We start from the raw sequence: 20,702 nt of genomic DNA on the forward strand, positions 1-20,702 counted from the left end.
CATTTCGCGGCAGGATGTTTTCACTGCCAAAAGGTATCTCGTTGTTATCCTTAACGGTATTAAACGAAGACAAGAAAAAGAAGAAGAAAAGACAAGAAGAACCGAGTTCGAAAGACATCGGAAGACTATATCTTTTTCAATTTTTTATATCCTTTTATTTGAGATTTCTTCATAGTTTGTTACTAAAATACTTACTAACATATCTTCATTTTATTGTCCTAACAAACCAATATTGGTATGTTGTCAGTAAAATAGTTTAGATTCATCGAGCCTTTTGTGGGTAACCACAATATTTCATGTCACGCCCCCCCCCATTACAAACTCCTGGCTAAACGAGCCAAAATATTTTACCAGTAAAATAGTTTAGAATGACCCAGCCCCTGGTGTGATTACCTCAATATTTCGTCACGGACACCGGTATTACGAAATCCTGGCTACGTGCCTGTCTGCCGGCTTGCATTTTCGCGGATTCCAAGAATTTCAGATATCCTCTGATTTTATTGGCCCATACAGATAGGACATCAAGAGTCATGACCTACATATAGCGTAAATTAAGGCCAACTGGTGTCGCCCTCGTGCCCGAGCATACTAAAGCAACACTCTAGTAATGAAAATAGTTTTTGGCGTGGGTTCGAACCCTATCCAAGGATTTTTAAATTTTCATAACACTTTTTTCATTAAAATAAGCTTGCGGTTTTACTATACGAATCCATAGTAATAATAATAATAATAATAATAATAATAATAATAATAATAATAATAATAATAACAGTGGTAGTAGTAGTAATAGTAGTAGTAGTAGTAGGAATGGGTTAGAAGCCCCGCAGGTGTTGGTGAGGTTCTGTTCTCTTGCTCAAATTTTTCTGTACATTTTACATGACCAACTTCAAACAGCTGGCTAGGGTAGCGCGCGAATACTGAAACTCTTGGGATCGGCGTAAATGCTGCCCGCTTTTCTTCTTTGGAAATTAGAAGTTAGGATGAGGAAGAATAGTAGTAATGTAAATCGGGAGCAGTTAAAAACGATGAGGTAGTCTCAACTTGAAGAACGTTTCGTGATATTTTCTTCATTGACGAAGGTCTATATAACTTGTTTTTGAGTTAGAGAAGGAAATCTCGAGTAAGTCATTGTGACACTCATAAGGAACGTCTTCTTATACGAGCATTAGTATTTTGTATAGTCTTACATGCAGTGATTTTAATTAGCTAAAAGTTTAGATAGAAGATGAAGTGGCTCGGTAGGTAAGTGGTTAGCGTACTGAACTTCTGTTCGGCGGACCTGCGTTCAAATCCCGGCCAGATTGAAACTTTTTCAAATGTTTTAATTTCAATACATACTCAGTGTGACAAGAAAGATCTTATCTCCTCCAGAAAGAAAATGATGTTGGAATGGGGAAAATTGGAGAAGGTCTCTCAATGGAGGTATTCATTTCCAAACTTATTTCCAGCAGTTGTTTTACATTTGATATTTTCAGCTACTTTCAAGTATTTTCTGATAAATGCATGGTCAGTATTTTTATTTTTCTAAACATACAGTATATAAAGAAATAATACATTGCATACACAGCAATATTGAGATTAGTATATGGTGTTCTTTGGAAAACACGATCTGAACCATAGAGATTCATCTTAGAATTGAGAACTGTTTTGTTAGTCACTTACTTTACAATTTTACCTGCATAGACACATTAATCAGGTCTACCAACTGCTGTCAGTGCCGAGAAAAGTTACGTGTAATTTGGATTGCATCTGTCTAGGCGTTTTCACAACTGCAAATGACCTGGACCCCAAGTAATGGAATTAGAGTACTTAGGGGGGAAATACTTTTGTAAGTGGCTGTACAAAGAAGAAATACTTGTTACATCAGAGAAAGGTATAAAGTAAGGAGTACTATTCACTAGGTAATCTCTTCATCATAGAAACCTAATTTATCCATAAATTAAAAACTTAGATCAGAGTTAAATAAATTATCATTTGAAAGAATGACTATGCGTTACATTTAAGTTAAAAATGACTACTCTCTATTGAAAATGAAAGATTGTTTCAACTCGATGGCTAACCTGCATTGTACACTAAGTACCAGAGATTCACAAACAACTCCATCGACATATTCAGTGTAATCTTGCCATTTTTTTAATTCAGGATCCGTAACTTCAAAGAGACTCATATTCTCTAACATAAGTTCATGAACTTCTTCAGCTGCTGATTTAACTTCAGACATTCTAAAATTTGGAAATATTAAAAATTACTACATTGTAAGATTCTTAAACATATTGTTTAATCAGGATACTACTATACATGATGGTTCCTAACGGTTCCCAGACAGCGGGGGAAAAGAAATAGGGGTTTTATCACGTCATTCCCATGTTTCCAAATCCTATGACTTAAGAATGGAAATAGTCAACTGGTAATCTTGAATCCGAAAGATTAATGTTTGATTATGAGTCAAATTTTTCTTCTTTAGAAAATTGTGAATATGATACTGACTTCTAAAGATCCAATTTAATAATTTTAAATATAAGAAACATCTGCTTGTTACGAAGCTTATTATTTATTTGAAGCTCTCCTCTTGAGAATCGAATTTATAGAAGAAGTCAACTAACAATTCAGCAGACGAGAATAATAATGTAATCTATTGAATGTAGCAGCTTTGTATGACACGGGGTTATACGCGTATGTATTCATCGATACAAAGTTAGAAATGTATTCAGTTGGATTATCCACTCAATTGCTCGGAGCTCTCTCGTGGCTAAGCGGTTAGCGTATGCGCCTTTGGCGTGGAGACCCGGGTTCGATTCCCGGCGGAAGCTCATGTAGTTCGGATTCCACGTTAATCAGTAGGTCCACGTCTCATATAGCCTCGCTGCTGAACGGGACGCTAAACTAAAATCAAATCAAAATCAAAATCCATTCAATTGCTGTACGAAAATTTTCTGGAAACTAAACTTCCTTCAAAATACCTGACAATAAAAGAAAATATCTTAGATAAAATAAAATATAATTTAAATCTAAACTCTTCCTGGACTAAGGCCCATGGTCAAAATGGAAGTTTAAAAAAACAAAACAAGAAACAGTAAGTTTAATTTTGTAACTTTATTTCATGGTGTTTGTAATGTAATATATAAGTTGTTCATAAGCTATTAATCTAGAGAATGCCTCAGTTGAAAAATGATCTTTAAAGTTTCTTTTTTCTTTTCAAAAAAAAAAAAAAAATACAGAAAGTCACATAATAATGTTAAGTAATATTTTAAAATTTTTATCTACGAATGTTACATTTTGTTTAGAAAAGTTGTTAAAATACATAAAATTGAACTTTTATTTCGTTTTTCCTTTTTACGATCATACAGCAGGTTGACTGAATGAGCCGATCCGTCAAGAAAAGGAAGTCAATATACACATCCCACATGAAGGTAATACACAATTATAAGGAACATAATATTAGAGTTACAAAACAATATGAAGAAAACAAACATGAATCGGTAACTTATAAAACGATGCAATTTTACTTTTTGCAGAAAATGATTTATTTGTGCTGATCTGATAGTTGTATCATTTCTGTTGAAATCACGTAAATCTCAATTACGGACATGTCGGAAAATGTAGTGTCAAATTTGCAGTCACTACAGAAACAGTGTTACACCTGGAGGTCAGTCATTTCTACTCTTTAGGACTGCAGTTTTTTTGATTATGTGTATATCAAACTGCAGTCACTATACACTATGCATGACACTATATACAAATAGCACAAATTCAACAATGAAGCAATTGTTTCAGTCGCACGTTTGCTTTGTTTTTGTATTGATGTAGAAGCGTCAACAAGCTAGACTCAATCAGAAATGAAGGTTCGATTTGAAGTTAAAGCGAGTGAAATGATAATTGAAAAGCAAGGGGGGGAAGCAAAAGAAGTGTATAAATGAAAATGACTACAAATTTACAATGATTAAGAGATCAAGAAAGGCCAAGAAATTTTACAATCAACTTCAAGGATTCATAAAGAAAATAAAGAAAGGAAGAACTTGCAGTTCTGACCTTCGATTACATGCAAAGTGTATCACTGCCAAAAATACCTGTACTGTACATGAATTATTTTTTGTCTCCGCTAGTTAAGACTTAATATATTTGAAACACATAATGCCAAAACTGGAGATCACTTCTATTTGTATGATGAAACTCAAGGTTCTAAAGGATCAAATGAAGCAGCCTTATGTCCTTTGTGTTATATAGACAAGTATCTGACAAGATATATATCAAAGAACTTTATCTTTTTCCCGATAGATGTAGAGACCAGAATAGGACTCACGCGATTGTAATGTTTAATTTATAAAAAGTTTATCTTAGGTATGAGAGTTATGTATAGTGGTTAGTATCTTTTACTCTTGATAACAGTTTACTATTATTTCGGTAGTATGTGTGAAAAGAAAAAAAAAGTGAATATATGGATTTATTACAAAGAGTTCCATAACAATATTACATGCATGCAAATTTGTTACAATTAACAAGTAAAATATTGATTCATTAATTCTGTGAGCTTAAAGTTTACGTATTTCAAACAATATTGAATTAACAAGTAATTACAAATAAGCTTTAAAAGCTGTCATTTAAGAGGCCTTGCAGGAGACTGCCATGAAGAAATTATTTCTTCAGAGACTAATATTCAAAGAAAGGTTAAAACTTACATATTAGATTCGGTTATCGGTCTCTAATCTCGGTGCAGTGTACACTGAAGACAATCGTCGTCGGAGCCTCGAAAGAGTCCAGATCCAAGATCCAAGATTAAAGATGCAAGATAAATACTGTTCCGATTTTTCAAGCTTATATACTAGTTTGAGAGACGAAAGAATGTGAAAAACAACCTGTATAAAAATTCATTTCAAAATGTGACAAGATATATTTTCCGAAATGAGTTTGTGAAATAATTATACATCCCAACAATCGGAGAAATTCATAATAACTACGCTTGGTGTTGAAGATACAATTGTATTCAAGAACTGGTGCCCTCGTCTATATAAGAAGATTCTGAATTCCACTTAAAGTTTTCTACGAGGTAAGGGCAATCCCTTTCAAATATTTTCCTTCAGTTACTTTTAAAGCTCTAGTAACTGTCCTGTGACTGTAGTAGCATCATCGTATATAGTCTCATTTCCTCAGCGTACATTCATTTTGAGGTTGTAGGACAACATGTAACCTTGGCTCAAAGAAAAGCATGATTTAAAAAATAATAAATGAAGCTAATGTAGCTAATCCCAAAGAAGTGCAACAGTATATTTCAGACGAATTGAAGGTATTTTTTGAAGACATTATTGAAAACAAGAATCAATAAAGATTGATTTTCTGTTTTGAAGTTTTTTTTTTTTTTTTGAAAAATAACCAGAACTTACACAATGTGAAATATACTCTGTATTGTTTCCGATATATCTTATATTTATTTCATGTCTTTGTGTAGTAAATTTCATGTAATGTTGCTGGTGCTATTTTAGAAATGTTGTATGTGAAATATCTATCAATATTTAACACAGAAATCTGATTTTCATTAATAAAACAAAGATTTTAGAAAAGATAGTTAACAAAATTCAGGTTAATTTATGATACAGCGTAACTTTTCTGATTTACAGATCGTTTCCCTCAGCAAGTTGGAATGTCTGGAGTATCTAGAGTTGTACTGTTTCATAAATTAGCGATTCACATGACAAACATAAACATAATGCATTACAACACTATAAATAATTTAATATAATCTATCGAATATCTTGAGAAGTCCATCACACAAAATAATACCAATGACTACACTTTCAGTTTAGATGTGTTTTCCCTTCACTGATTTGATTGTAAGTGGATGTATTAATACATTCTCGTTGGAAATTTACTAAATTATGTGTTTATGCTTCCCTAATCCAACCTTTTTATTTAGAATAAATGTACGAAATTACAAGGAAAACTAATATATTGCTCAAACTTTAATATAAAAATATTTTATAGAAAGTTTCTGGAGATACTGTTGATACTATTAAAAGAAACTAAATAATAACTTACCTTTTCAATACCCTTTCACTTCGATCTTCCAAATTAAGAGTGTTGTCTTTAGGGGTGTTTTTGCGTTCAAATAGAGGTAGTTCTTTCCACTGAGACATTAGTGCAGCAATCTTGCTAACGTTGTCTTGTGTGTGTTGCACAGTCTGCTCCAAGTCATGAATAAGTTCTTTAATGTCGATAATGAATTCTTCAGACTCTAATTAAGAAATGGAAGGAAATTAGTATAGTTACGAATATGTTGACCTACTTTCAAATACTGATTCTTTTCACTTCGAATTTTGATAAGAATTTTGAGAAAAATAAGAAAGAAAAGATAGATATTTCGATGTGAATTCATAATACCTTTGGTAAATAAGCTGTAAAATTTACACACTCAATAATTTCAGGAAAATCTTTGATTGAGCTCTGTCCTTCAGATGGAAATGAATTGAATGTCTATAATAGTCATATAATTAGTTGATTTGACGAAATTTTAGTATAATTCTTAAATGGAAAATATTGTGAAGTTATATTTAATAAAAAGTAATACGAATGAAAGTATTTGTGATTATTCTTAGTTTATATATAGATATATAGGTTGACTGACTGGCATATAATGGGGACGTTAGCGACGTGCTTATATATTTATAGCACTCAAGTACATATGCTTTTTATAAAATTTAATAAAAAAATTAAATCAAGACTTTTCAAAAATTATAAATCTAAAATAAGTTCGATTGAATATATATATATATATATATATATATATATATATATATATATATATATATATATATAAGAGTCGTTCAAGGTTGACCGGGATTTTCGTACGTAAATAACCATGAATATCCGGATCATGATTAAACTTGCGGGTGACATAATGTATTCCTTCTCGAGTAACTAGCGCCCGGTATGACGTATTTGGCACATGCGCAGCAGTTGCTGCGAACATGGTGGCAAGCAGTATGTCTGTGGCTGTGGAGCAGCGGTGTATAATAAAATTTCTTGTCAAGGAGAAAGTTAAACCAGCTGAGATTTTCAGAAGATTGTAAGCACAGTAGGTGAACAAACGATGCACGGACAAGAGTGTACGAATGGTGTGAACATTTTTTAAGGGCAGGAGCTGGTAACAAATGAAGCGCCCGACTACAGTCACACCAGTGAATATCGCACGTATTAAGCAAATGATTCTTGAGAACCGGCAAGTAACAATGCGGAATATTTCTGCCGTGGTGAATATCAGTGTCGGGAGTGTTGAGACATTCATTCACGACCACTTACCCTTTCCTCAAAATCTGTGCAAGGTGGGTTCCCCGCCAGCTGACATTTGATTAGAAGTGGACACGCATGACAGTCTGTGAATAACTTCTGAATTGGTTTCGAGCCGAAGGTGATGAACTGTTGCAATCCATCATCGCGTGTGATGAAACATGGTTGCACAATTCAACCAAAGAGACCAAAAAAAAAACAAAAGCAGCATGGAGTGGCGGTATAAAGGTTCCCAGCCGCCCAAGGAAAGCAAAATGCAGCCGACCGCTGGAAAGATCATGGCAAGTGTCTTCTGGGACATGAAGGGCGTTATTCATGTTAATTTTCTGGACAAAGGGAGCACAATTAATGCCCAGTATTACTCCACATTGTTGAGTGGTGTTGTACGAAAGTCCATTTGCAAGAAAAGACCCTGGATGTTGTATGGAAATGTCATTCTTCTCCATGACAATGTCCGCCCTCATACGTCCAATGTGACAACAACAACTCTGGCCGAAATGCGCTGGGAAGTTCTGCCCCATCTCCCTACAGTTCAAATTTAGCCTCCAGTGATTATCATTTGTTTGCACCACTTAAAGACCATCTGGGGAGGAAGAAATTCACGACAGATGAAGCACTGCGGAACAATGTTCTCCAGAGGCTACGACAACAACCAAGTTCTTTCTGCGCCAAAGGAATCAGGGAGCTGCCACAACGGTGGCAACGGTACATCGACGCGCACAGAGAATACTTTGAAAAGCTGACATAGTCTGATGCTTCTTGTGCTGTTTCCCCTGAAAAAATAAAAGTCCCGGTCAATCTTGAACGATCCTTATATATATAGAGTGTAATAAACAGATACTGCAAAATTTCGGGAGTGGATTCCTTATGGGTAAACAAGCAAAAAAGTTCATATGACCGTATGCGGGAAATGCATCGTTACAGAGTTACGCCCATTGAGTCGTCTAACGGTGTAAAATAGTCACATTCTGGTTGGTCCTTAATGTGACTGAATTTTAACTTCAATAACTCAGCCCCTAATTAAGCTAGGAAGATAATTTTGGTATCTGTGTATTCCTGAAGGACGACGCTTTCCGCCGATATATATATATATATATATATATATATATATATATATATATATATATATATATATATATATAATATAATGTTTGTGGGCGTACCACGGGAGACAGGGGAGGGTAACTACATTTTTTTTTTTTGCTTCAAAATTTTGAGACACATTCCTTTTCCCTTGGGAGTACACTAATATAATGCATATCGGCGGGAAGCTTCATCCTTCAGGAACACATTGCTACCAAAATTATCTTCCTAGCTTAATTAGGGGCTGAGTTATTGAGGTTTAAATTCAGTCACATTAAGGAGCAATTACCTTCTTAGCTTAATTAGGGGCTGAGTTATTGTGGTTTAAATTCAGTCACATTAAGGAGCGACCAGAATGTGACTATTTCACACCGTCAGGCGGCTCAATGGCCGTAACACTGTAACGATGCATTTTCCGACATATGGTCACGTGAACATTTTTGCTTGTCTACTCATAACGAATCCACCCCTGAAATTTTGCTGTGCCTTTTTGTTACACTCTGTATATGAAGACCTCGGGGGAAAATAATGATAACACTCAGATCGTTAAAAATGAGTGAAACAGCCTATGCTGCTTGACGCCGATGGATCTGTTATCCCTCGAAGAATTATCGAGTTTGGTCAAAGATGGCAGAGATATGGCCAATTCCTTACAGGTTTCTCAATAGTGTTCAATATGTACTTAAACATTCAAAGCCGTGTATCTCAAAATCATGTCAGTGTGGGTTATCATTATTTTCCCCGAGGTCTTCATATATATATATATATATATATATATATATATATATATATATATATATATATAGGATAGCCCATTTTAATCATTCCACAGAATTATCTGGAAAATGGTTGAACATAATTGAACCAAACAAACACTCAAATAGGAAATGCCATAGGGTACATCGAATGGTGTTGTCAAGGTACCCCCCAGGGCCATCCTTCATGGGGATCCCAGGCCCAACTTTAAAAAAAATAAATGGAAACATGGGTCGAGTGATACCTCGTTCGATAGATCTCCAAACACCAAATAGCATTGTGGCAAAACATTTTTCATATCAGTCACCGTATTCAAAACGGACGCCAATTCATGGTGCCTGTATCAGATAAAACGTCCACTACCATTAATGTGAAAACGGTTGGAGATAATGAACAGAACAATAAATGAAACAAAAATGGCATGGAGAACGTCCAATGATGTCGCGGTGCCCCGCAGAGCTACCCTTCATGGGGATCCAGGCCCCAACTTCAAAATTTTAAATGGAAACATGGGTCGAGTGATACTTCGTTCGATAGATCTCCAAATACTAAACAACGTTGTCCCAAAAGATTTTTTCATATTTGTCACCGTTTTCAAAATGGCCGCCATGACATGGTGCCTGTATCACATAAAACTTTCAGTACCACTAATATGGAAACGGTTGAACATAAATGAACCGAACAAAAACTCAAATAAGAAATGCCATGAGGCACATCGAATGATATTGTCGCGGTAACCCCTTCATGACGGCTAGGGCCCAACTTCAAAATTTTAAATGGAAACATGGGGCGAGTGATATCTCGTTCAATAGATCTATAAAAACTAAATAGCACTGTGAAAAAGATTGTTCATATGGGTCATCGTTTTCAAAATAACTACAGACGTGGCATCTGTGTCAGATAAAACGTCTTTTCGACGAGAGCTTCTGACTAACGTTTTGTGTACAAAGTATTAGTACATTGTTATTTAATAATTCAAACAATTTAATAATTCAAACAACACTGTTTTAAGTATTTTAATTCTTTAACAGTGAATATTTCAAAATGGATAAACGTTTGATTGCTTCGTTTGGAGATACAGTTTTCGTGCGTAAAGTTCAGGAACATGAATTGACGTGACATTATTTTATGACGTACAGTTGTGTAATGCACAGATCGCGGGCAAAGATGTGGATAATCAGTGGTCGTGGCAGTACAGAAGTTACCATCCCGATATTCATTTAGTGGAACAGAAAGACAAGAACAATCTCAGTTATAACAGGCGGAGCAGGATACATGCCCATTTTCAACCAAGCCAATACCACCTGCAAGGGAAATTTAATAGATAGAAAATGAGGTTTACTAAGATGTCGTCCACACTTATATTCCGATTAACTTTCAGTGGTAATTTCAGTTGTGATCCTCAGTAACGAATCAGTACATACTGGTGCAAATGCATCTCAAATATCTTGCACGTATTGCGTTAAATTCTCAGGGGCGGGCAAAATGTTTGCAAGTTCCAAAAATGTATTATTACAACCTTTGCTACACATTTCAGTTCCTTCCTCTTTCCCATCAAATCACACTTTGTAATACAAATCAGTGTTACTCTTCAAACAGAATTTCAACTTAATTTTATTCATTACACTGCCAGTCAATTGTACACACAAATGTTTCAGACAAACCATACTTATTGCAAGTAAAAGTGGGGTTCTGATTTGAGATTGTTCCATTCATTCTCGCTTCAGCCACTTATGGAGGGAGGTCGGAAAGATGATTATCTAAGAATTAGATTTCCTCCTTTGCATTATGTCACTTTTACTTTATTCATTTTTTTCTCTGTTGCATCATTTTCGAGCCATGGAATGATAAATACCCCGTGTAATTTCCTATGCGAGTTTTATTCCTCTCCTCCTGTTCCTTTGTCCTTTGTCCTATCCTATCTGTTCCTTTGTCTCCAACCGTATTCATATTAATGGTATTGGACGTTTCATCTGATACAGACACCATGTCTTGGCGGCCATTTTGAAAACGATGACTCATATGAAAAAACTATTGCCGCAACACTGTTTAGTGTATGAAGATTTATCGAACTCGACCCATGTTTCCATTTAAAGGATGGGTCATGATAAGGGCCAATGTCTGCCTAGCAATGGATTGTTATGAAAGTTGATACCTGTAATCTACACCATATTCCGCGTCAAAGGTCATTTAGATTATTTTGAGATCATTTCCGGTTGCCTCTGTAGAGCGTTCGGAATTTATCCCTGACTACATTTTTGGAAACGTCGAGGTGGATGCGTGACAAGCGGATTTACGTGGAAAGTGCTAACATGACGGGATAATTCGTAATAAAGTTTTGTTCCGCTGATAAAAGCACATAAATAACCAAATAGCAAGACCACACGCTTATTTGTTACATTATGAGAGCAATTTCTTTAGGAAAAAGCGTGTTCGGTGAACCTGTATTTCGCCATCAATATTCGTTTTTGGAGTTGTAGTAACAATAGAGCGGACACTCATAACAACATCAAGAGTATGCCAAACTGTAGTCTTATATGTCTATTTCAACATGCTATAAACTCAGATTGTTCTGGGAATCCGCTACATATATATATAAAAAACAACTTTGCACTTCAAGTCGCACATATGATATTTATCCACAGTGAAGCAAATAAAAAAATAAATCGTGCAAAAAATAAACTATCAAAAGAAAATATGTGGAGACATAGGGGTTAAATATCGTCCTGAATTATGCTTAATCGTCTTCTGCATCGCCAGTCCAGTCATCATTCATCTTACTCTGCGCATCTTCGACGTAATCCTCATACGATGCAGGGTCATGGAATGCGGTTGGGTCGTGCTTGCGAAACGCAAGGTACCACAAAACAGAAGCTACATGAGTACAGCAGCCTATCACCCTGGCACGGGTCTTGCACTGGCAATACCATCCCAGGATATCAGCAACATCGTACTTTATCCAGAGAGTGCAGGTGCTGGAAACCGTGTGGCGAGACTGGATTAAGAAAGAATTCATAGGTGCCTCCAGTGTTCACATGTTCCACAGTATAATTGTTTGTTTGTTTGAGCTGATATACGCCGAGAGTTAGTTCATGCAACATCTCTTCGGACAATACAGGAAAGTTCGGAAGATCTACTGCATCCATCGGATCTCATCTCATTTTGCTCCGCTCGCGGTCCCAAGCTTTCTCGTTTACCGTTGTTTGAAGTTCGTTTTCTTTGTTGAGAAGAACCCACATAGTTAGTGCAATGTACTCGTAGTGGGAGGTGTCAAATATGAGTGGAGGCCGAAATTTATTGCAAAGCGCACAAACAATTCGCACGTAGTCCCCAATAAATGGAATCTGGGTATTAGGCATAATGTGTTCCAGGGTCTTTCATCTCTCCATTCTGGAATTGGCGGATTCGACAACCCATCTTATTTTTTTGTTCCATACGAGACTGATTGGCTTCCATTGTTGTATGTTGCTTCTGGAAGGAAGCACGGCATTTGACTATGGAATACGAGGTCTTCCAGTAGTTGCAGTAAGTCTCTGAAACCCCGGTCTACGACGAATACATCGTCTTCTTTTAACTAGGCATGCATTTTTTCAACATCAGCACGGAACATCATACCACTCAAACAAGCAGAAAGCTATACTGGAGCGCATGTGAACACTGGAGGTGCCTATGAATTGTTTCTTAATCAGCAAGACGATGATGTCATTCGTGTTAAAATCTAGTTTCGCCACACGGGTTCCCGCACCTACTCTCTCTGGATAAAGCGCGATGTTGCTAATATCCTGGGATGATATTGCCAGCGCAAGGCCCGTGCCAGGGTGATAGGCCTGTGCTCACGTAGCTTCGGTTTTGTATTACCGTGTGTTTCGCAGGCACGACCCAACCGCATTCCATGACCTTGCATTGTATGTGAATTACGTCGAAGATGACCAGAGTAAGGTGGATGATGACTGTACTGACGATGCAGAAGACGATTAAGCATAATTCAGGACGATATTTAACCTCTATGTCTCCACATATTTTCCTTTGAGTTTATTGTTTGCACAATTGATTTTTTGCCTCACTGTAGATTAATATCATATATTCGAATTAGAGTGCAAATTTTTATATATCTATAGTATATATATATATATATATATATATATATATATATATATATATATATATATATATATATATATATATATATAGCGGACTCCCAGAACAATCTGTGTTTGTAGTATGTTCAAGTAAACATATCAGATTACAGTTTAGCATATTTATGGTGTTGTTCTGAGTGTCCGCTTTATTGTTACGAAACTCTGAAGACGAAATAGGGTTTACCGAACACACTTTTTCGTAAACAAACTGCTCTCATACTGTAACAAATAAACCTGTCGTCTTGCTATTTGGTTATTTTTTGTGCTTTTATCAGCGGAACAAAATATTATTACGGATTTTCCCGTCATGTTGACACATTCCACGTAAATCCGCTTGTCACGCACCCACCTCAACGTTTGCAAAAATTGAGTCAGGGGTAAATTCCGGACGCTCTACAGGGACAACCGGAAATGATCTCAACATAATATAAACGACCTTTGACGCGGAATATGGTGTAGATTACAGGTATCAACTTTCATAACAATCTATTGCTAGGCAGCAATTGGCCCATATCGTGATCCATCCTTTCAAAGTTGGACCCTGAGGGGTCACCGCGACATCATTCGACTGCCTCATGCCATTTTCCTGTTTCACTTTTTTTTCTGTTCATTTATTTCCAAACATTTTCATATTAGTAGTACTGGACGTTTTATCTGATATAGGCACCATATCTTGGTGGCCATTTTGAAAATGGTGACGCATATGGAAAACTTTTGCCACAACGCTATTTAGTGTTTGGAGATCTATCGAACAAGGTATTACTCGACCCACATTTCTATTTAAAATTTTAAAGTTGGGCTCCCATGAAAGGCGGCCCTGGGGAGCCCTCGACAACACCATTCGATGTGCTCTATGGCATTTTCTATTTGAGTTTTTATTTGGTTCATTTGTGTTCAACGTCATCGAGATATTTCCGAGGAAAGATTAAAACGGGCCACCCTGTATATATAATATATAGGTAGGGTGTTTCATAACAACACTGACAACATTTGAGAGGTGATTCCTGACATCAATACCTAGGTATAAGACAAAAAGTGTAGACCAACCTGGGTACAGAAATCCGTCATTTCAGAGTTATATGCTTTCGAAAACATGAGAAAATTAACTTTAAAGATCCATAGCTCCTATACTATTGGACCTACTGTAGTCGGGTCAAAACTTCAGTTTGGAACTAGAATGTACCCTACTCAGGTAGTTTGTGAGTACTTCAAATTATATCTCTGTAGCCAAACTCTCTCTATAAAAATCGTTGCATGAATACCGCAGATTCTGAAACAAGGATGTTTGGATAGGGTACATACTAATTCCAAAGTGAAGTCTTGACCCGACTACGATAGGTCCAATAGAGAGAGAGAGAGAGAAAAAAAGTAGAAAAAATCCGTCAAATTTACAGTTATAACTCAAATATGGAACGCGTAACATGAATGAGACTTGCATACGAGGATATGTGATTCTGAAGAAATGAAATAAGTAAGGACATACATGAGAATGGCGTTAGATTAAAAATAAAAATTATGAAGATTTTTTTAACCGAAAACGTTTCCTAAATCTAATGTCATGAGAAATTCTTCTGTAGTTTTTCACACGCTAAAATATAAAAACATGTCGATATGTTGTGTTTACAATATATCGATTGACAATGAAATAGCATTTTATGACGGTAGCAAAATAACCCAGTTTGCTGAATGTTTCTTGACAGCTAACAATATTCTGAGAATCAAACTGTACCAAGTAATGAGTGGCAGATATAGATACATAGTTATACAGAGAGAGATACAGAGGGAGAATTAAAGTATCGGTCTTTCAAAATTAAAATAAATATAATAGGAAATGAAGTATAAAATAGCAATAAAGTAAAACATCGTAACAGATAAAATATAAAAAGAAAACCATAGAAAAAATTAAATACCTCAACCAAAGGAATAATACTTCTTTAATTGCAAGGTAAAGAAGCGGGGCAATAACTTTTTTTCACCATGACTTAAGGAACAGATACAACCTGCTCAAGAACTTGATTTTTGAACTTCTTTCGGGTGTACCCTAGGAACGAGGAATTAAAACATGAACATATTGTAAAAGAAGTGTGGTCACCGCAGCACCACACCGAAGTGTTCTCAGGGAGAGTTTACAGTACTCCAATAGCAATTCCGTAGGCACACTCTCATCGTAGAATTACCGTGGGATCGACATGCTCAGAGGAAATCCGAGAAGGCTTTCTTCTAGAAAATCTCATCCGGCGGGACAAAATTGAGACGTGAGCGGGATGCACTGGACAACAAATTGCAAAAAGACGCCCCCTGTACGGAAGTGATACGTAATCGCAATTTGTTTTAGATACGACGAGGACAGTTGACCTATTTCGGAGCATTAGGCGACCTCAGAAGTATGCCTGGAAGAAATTATGAACGAGAGATATACGAAATCAACAGTGTCGATCACAATACGCATGATCCTAAAATATAAAAGGGGTAAATAAGAAACCAATATGGAATTAGAATTAACAAAGCAAGAAAGAAAGAAAAGAAAAAAGTATTGCAGAAATAAGTATTAAATAATAATGGTGATGGTCAAGCAGCTTGGGATGGGTGCATCTGCACATCCACCTCAGGAGAAAGAAGATGTCCAATAATCCTCCGCTTTCCAGACTGTCAGCAACCACCCACGAATCCCGTTGCGGTTTTCGCAACTAAATAGACAGTCAAAGAACACGCAGATGAAAGGATAATTAATGAATGATAAATAAAGTCATACTTCTACTCCGCAATTAAGGTCCGCTTCTTGAGAAAACACTTAATTGTAAGGTGCCTTGATCACGTAGGCTTAATAGACAGATTTGACATATGGACCACAATAACTTAAGTACCAGACCAATGATAAATGAAGGACATGTTGAAAGAAAAAGAAATATCTATAGAAGGCAAAATGATATAATCAAATAGCAAATAAAGTAATATCATAAATAAATATAAAATAACTTATATGGTATTCTTGAGGATATCAGAAATAAATACGATACGAAGAATATCAACTTTGAGTAAATTTCATGGTAATATGAGCTTAGATTTTCTAATTTGACTCTTAGTTTGATTTTGTCAATAAAGGAGAAGAAATTCCATCAGGAGAGTTGGAAATAAAACATGCCAAAGGCCATGTGCTTTTCTGTGGCTTTCACTGACAAGTTATCAACACAAACTAGTAAATAACTATTACAACACTTGCTCTCACCATATTTCTTTATTGCCACAGTGTAACCATTTTCTGTTTTATCTAGTTAGTGTCTAGAAAATCGTTCGGATACTTGTTTATTTTTTTCTGGCCATATACCTACGTATCTGTGTAGGTAATTAGGAACTTTTACAGTAGAAAAAGTATAATGAAACAAACTATTTCCTATTTCCATTATTTTTGGTTAAGTATTAGGGAATAAGGACTGAATTGCTTCAAAAATAGCAAAGTCTGAATTTTTTCAGGTGAATTATTCGATATACGCTTCGATATTGAAATTGAATGCATTAAATATTTCTTTCAGTCACTATACAAGCTTACCGTCAGAATCCCAAGTCACTTCTAAATTTGCTTCGTCAACAATTTCATCAATTTCCTGAACTCTTTCTTCCACCAATGCAAATTCTACAGGATGAGTTGTAGTCCTGATTTTGTTATACCTTTTAAAAAATAAATAAATTATGTTATTATGAATATTACGTAAAATATGTTTTAAAGAGAATGTCCAAAAACATACACTGCCGGAAAATAAAATTGCAACATCCTGTAAAACATGAGGGAGAGTGATGTACTTCAAGTATTCTATTCTTTGACGATAGTGAAGTAGATGATCAACTATGTTACAGTTCCGGTCAACAGATGGCAGCGCCACAGACGGACATTTGCGCTATCTGTGCCGAATCTGTGTTATGAATTAGCAGAGGCCGAAGAGCAGAAGGTGCATGAAAATGACTCACACAGTAAACACAAGCAAGACAACATGCCATGACGACGCAATCGTGTTCCATACAGTCAAATGAGTGATTTCGAACTGGGTCATATTGTATGCCTTAGAGAGGCTGGATTGTTCTTTCGTCTAATCGCCAACCACGTTGCCCTTGGTTCATCTGTGGCGCAATGGTGTTGGCAACTATGGATAGCAACCAATTCCCACACCCGCAGAAAAGGTTCTGGACGTCCTTGTAGCACGATCGTGCGCCAAGATCGGCGTATTGTGAGGGTGGTATTGGCAGACCGCACAGCTACCACGTCCAACTTTCGAGCAAATGTGGCACCTGAAGTTTCCACACGCACTATTGGGAACAGATTACTAGCGGCAGGACCTCGGACATACACACCAATTGCCCGTCTTCCACTGATGCCACATCATCGCCGTACACGGTTGGCCTCGTGTCAGCAAAGAACCACCTGGAGGAGGGAATGGCATTCCATTGTGTTCAGCGATGAAAGCCGATTCTCTCGCTCTATGCAAGTGATGATAGACTGCGAATGCGACGTCGACCTGGCGAGCGTCCGCTCCCACAGTGCGTGCGTGCAAAACACAGTGGTCCCACCCTGGGTGTTATGGTGTGGGTCGCGATCAGATACAACTCTCGCTCACCTTTAGTGTTTATGAATGGGACATTGACAAGCACCTCTTACGTGCAACAGGTGGTAGAACCGGTTTTACTGCCTTTCTTGAGGCAGGAGGGTCATGTATTCTATCAGCAAGACAATACCCAGCCACATAATGCCCGTGCAACAGAACGTGCTCTGCAAGGTGTCCCGACTTTCCTGGCCAGCACGTTCCCCAAATTTGTTTCCTATCGAACATGTATGGGTCATTATGGGTCGACAGCTGACAACTGCTCCACGTCCACCTACAACTTTTGCTGATTTGCGCGACCAGATCAAGCAGTCATGGCAGAATGTACCGCAAGACTGTATCCGTCATCTCTATGATCGAATGCCTGCAAGAATCCGTGCCTGTATTGCAGTTCGTGGAGGGTATACACGGTACTAAAGTGGTGATGGTAGTGTGATTATAGACGTGCCGTTCACAAAACAATGTACTGAAGGAGCTATTATTGTAATCATCTCATATTCGTACCAGGTATAGTATGTGGAATAAATGTGGTTCAGATTGTAAAACAATTTCGTGGTGTTGCAATTTTATTTTCCGGCAGTGTATATATGTTTGCTTTTAAAGTAAATATGCTATCCATCTTATTATCGAAGTCTTTGTATTCCCAAAGCTATAAAATTTCATTATGGAAAGATAGAAAGGAAGAGAAAGATCGAGAAGAAATAAGCCTTGTTATTAAAAAAAAATAAAAGGACCTTATTTGTTGCTATAAATCTTTATAAACTTATATTGAACCGGCAGCACCGAACCATAATTTCATGATATTGCATGATACTTAAACCCCGTTTAAAACATACAGCAAAGCAAGTATAATTTTTCATTATTTTTCTAAGCATCTTGAAGAAAGTGAAAACTTTTATATGTATTAAATACAAAATTTAGTATAATATATAGGATGATCACAAAGGCCCGTTACCCCCTATCTCGTGTTCATATATTCATAGATGGCCGCATTGTACGAGTATTCATGTGGGATCATAGCAGAGGAAACTTTGAGGTAGTATGACTACTCTGTACTATTTATTTTAGAGTGTCTGTGTGTACACCATCGTTTTCATAACAGAGTATTATTCTCCTTTATGTACGATGTGAAATTCTCCTCAACATTGCGAGCGTAATAGCAGTAGATGCATGTCGAACAGCATCCTTAAGTTCGTCAACTGTCTCGTAACGTGTGGCAGCAACCTTTTGTTTTATGAATCCCCAAATGCATTGTCGCAAGATAACATCAGGATTTCGAGATGGCTACTCCATTGGAGCAGGGAAAAGGACAGAACATGTCTAATTCATTTATCAGGAAATACCTCATTGAGATATTCTCTAACGGCAATAGCACAATGGGCTGGAAGTATACACGACCGAGCAGTTCTCGATCTTGCAGATATGGATATGGAATGGAATCACGTAACATGATGAGATACGCAATGTGCTTCACAGCACCGTCAAACACATATGGACCTACCAAATAGGTTGCACACATTGCAACCCAGATCAATTATGTGATGAGTCGTGTTCACGTTCTTCATAAAAATGTGGGTTTTCTTTGCTCCAGAAAAAAAAATTACATATTTCAATTGATATTGTTGTACTTTATTAATTTCGACATCTGACAATTGTCAAATTAGAATTATCGTACAGATTTAAAATATCCAGGCTATAGTGTTATGAATATAAATACATCGGTTTCTTGTAAAATTATCTCCTGATGTCTTAAAAGCTCATATTATTTATTAGCTCTTTTGCCTAAACAATAGTTCAACATAAATATTATGGATGTAAGTATATTGAATATCCCGGCCAATATATTATGGGTAAACTTATAGTTTTCTGAAAAAAATAAAGTTAATGAACTTCTTCAAAACTTTCCTTATGTTAGTGCCTTTATACATTTATAGTTGATACTAGCAATACTTCAGATTACACGAATACATTATTTTTTTTATTTCTATACTAGCGCCTTAAAATTACCCGTGTCAAGTTAGTCCAAACATCAACACTAAAACAACAGGAAAGTATCTCAAAATAATGGACTATTTATGGGCTAATTAGTTGCTCTAATCCCAATTTTTTGGCTCCTACTGTTTAGCGGGAAATCGGAATCAAAATGGGTGTCTAGCTTGACATCAAGCTAGAACACCCCATACGGTTGCAATGATCCAATCGAAAAAAATCAAACGCAAGAATTATGGGCTATTTATGGGCTAATTAGTTGCTCTAATCCCAATTTTTGGCCTCCTATAGTTTAGCAGGAAATCGAAATCAAAATGGGCCAATCTAGCTTGACATCAAGCTAGAACCCCCATACGGTTACAATGGTCCGATCAAAAAAGATTCAAACGCCAGAATTATGGGCTAATTATTTGCTCTAATCCCAATTTTTGGGCTCCTACTGTTTAGTGGGAAATCGGAATCAAAATGAGCGAGTCTAGCTTGACATCAAGGTAGAACCCTCCATTCGCTCAGAATAGTCCGATCAACAAAATTCAAACGCCAGAATTATGTGTTTGTTATTTATTGGCTAACACTGGCCGGCAAAATGAAACTTTTTATCGCTCCCACGAACGAAAATAGGTTATTCCTATAGGTCTCGAGCTCTTAAGTTCGAATCCGTAATCTGTTTTTCTCCAGGACGTACCAGTTTTCAGGGGGAGGGGGTGTTTCAATATCCGCCCAAAGATGCTATTCTCCACCCATAATAATTTGCATGTTATAATTTAAATATCAATATAAATTATGCAGATAAAATTGCATAAAAAGTTCAACACTTCCGTGTCACTTGGTTTTCCTACTCCTCTTGTAATTACTACAGAGTGTC

At 36.5% G+C, this 20,702-nt stretch overlaps 1 protein-coding gene across 1 annotated transcript in view; it reads right to left on the bottom strand.

The window, feature by feature from the left end:
* Nucleotides 1–20,702, bottom strand: part of LOC145694826 (dynein beta chain, ciliary-like) — a 614,922-nt gene that overhangs the window by 402,624 nt on the left and 191,596 nt on the right. Inside the window, exons 14-16 of the mRNA XM_081771484.1 lie at nt 16,804–16,922; nt 6,031–6,226; nt 2,061–2,222 (exon numbers count right to left, since the gene is read on the bottom strand). Coding sequence (XP_081627610.1) covers nt 2,061–2,222; nt 6,031–6,226; nt 16,804–16,922 — 477 coding nt within the window. The remainder of the gene's footprint in view (nt 1–2,060; nt 2,223–6,030; nt 6,227–16,803; nt 16,923–20,702) is intronic.

This window comes from Thermobia domestica, chromosome 9 (assembly GCF_964235325.1).
Source record: "Thermobia domestica chromosome 9, izTheDome1.hap1.1, whole genome shotgun sequence".
Lineage (NCBI taxonomy): Eukaryota > Metazoa > Arthropoda > Insecta > Zygentoma > Lepismatidae > Thermobia > Thermobia domestica.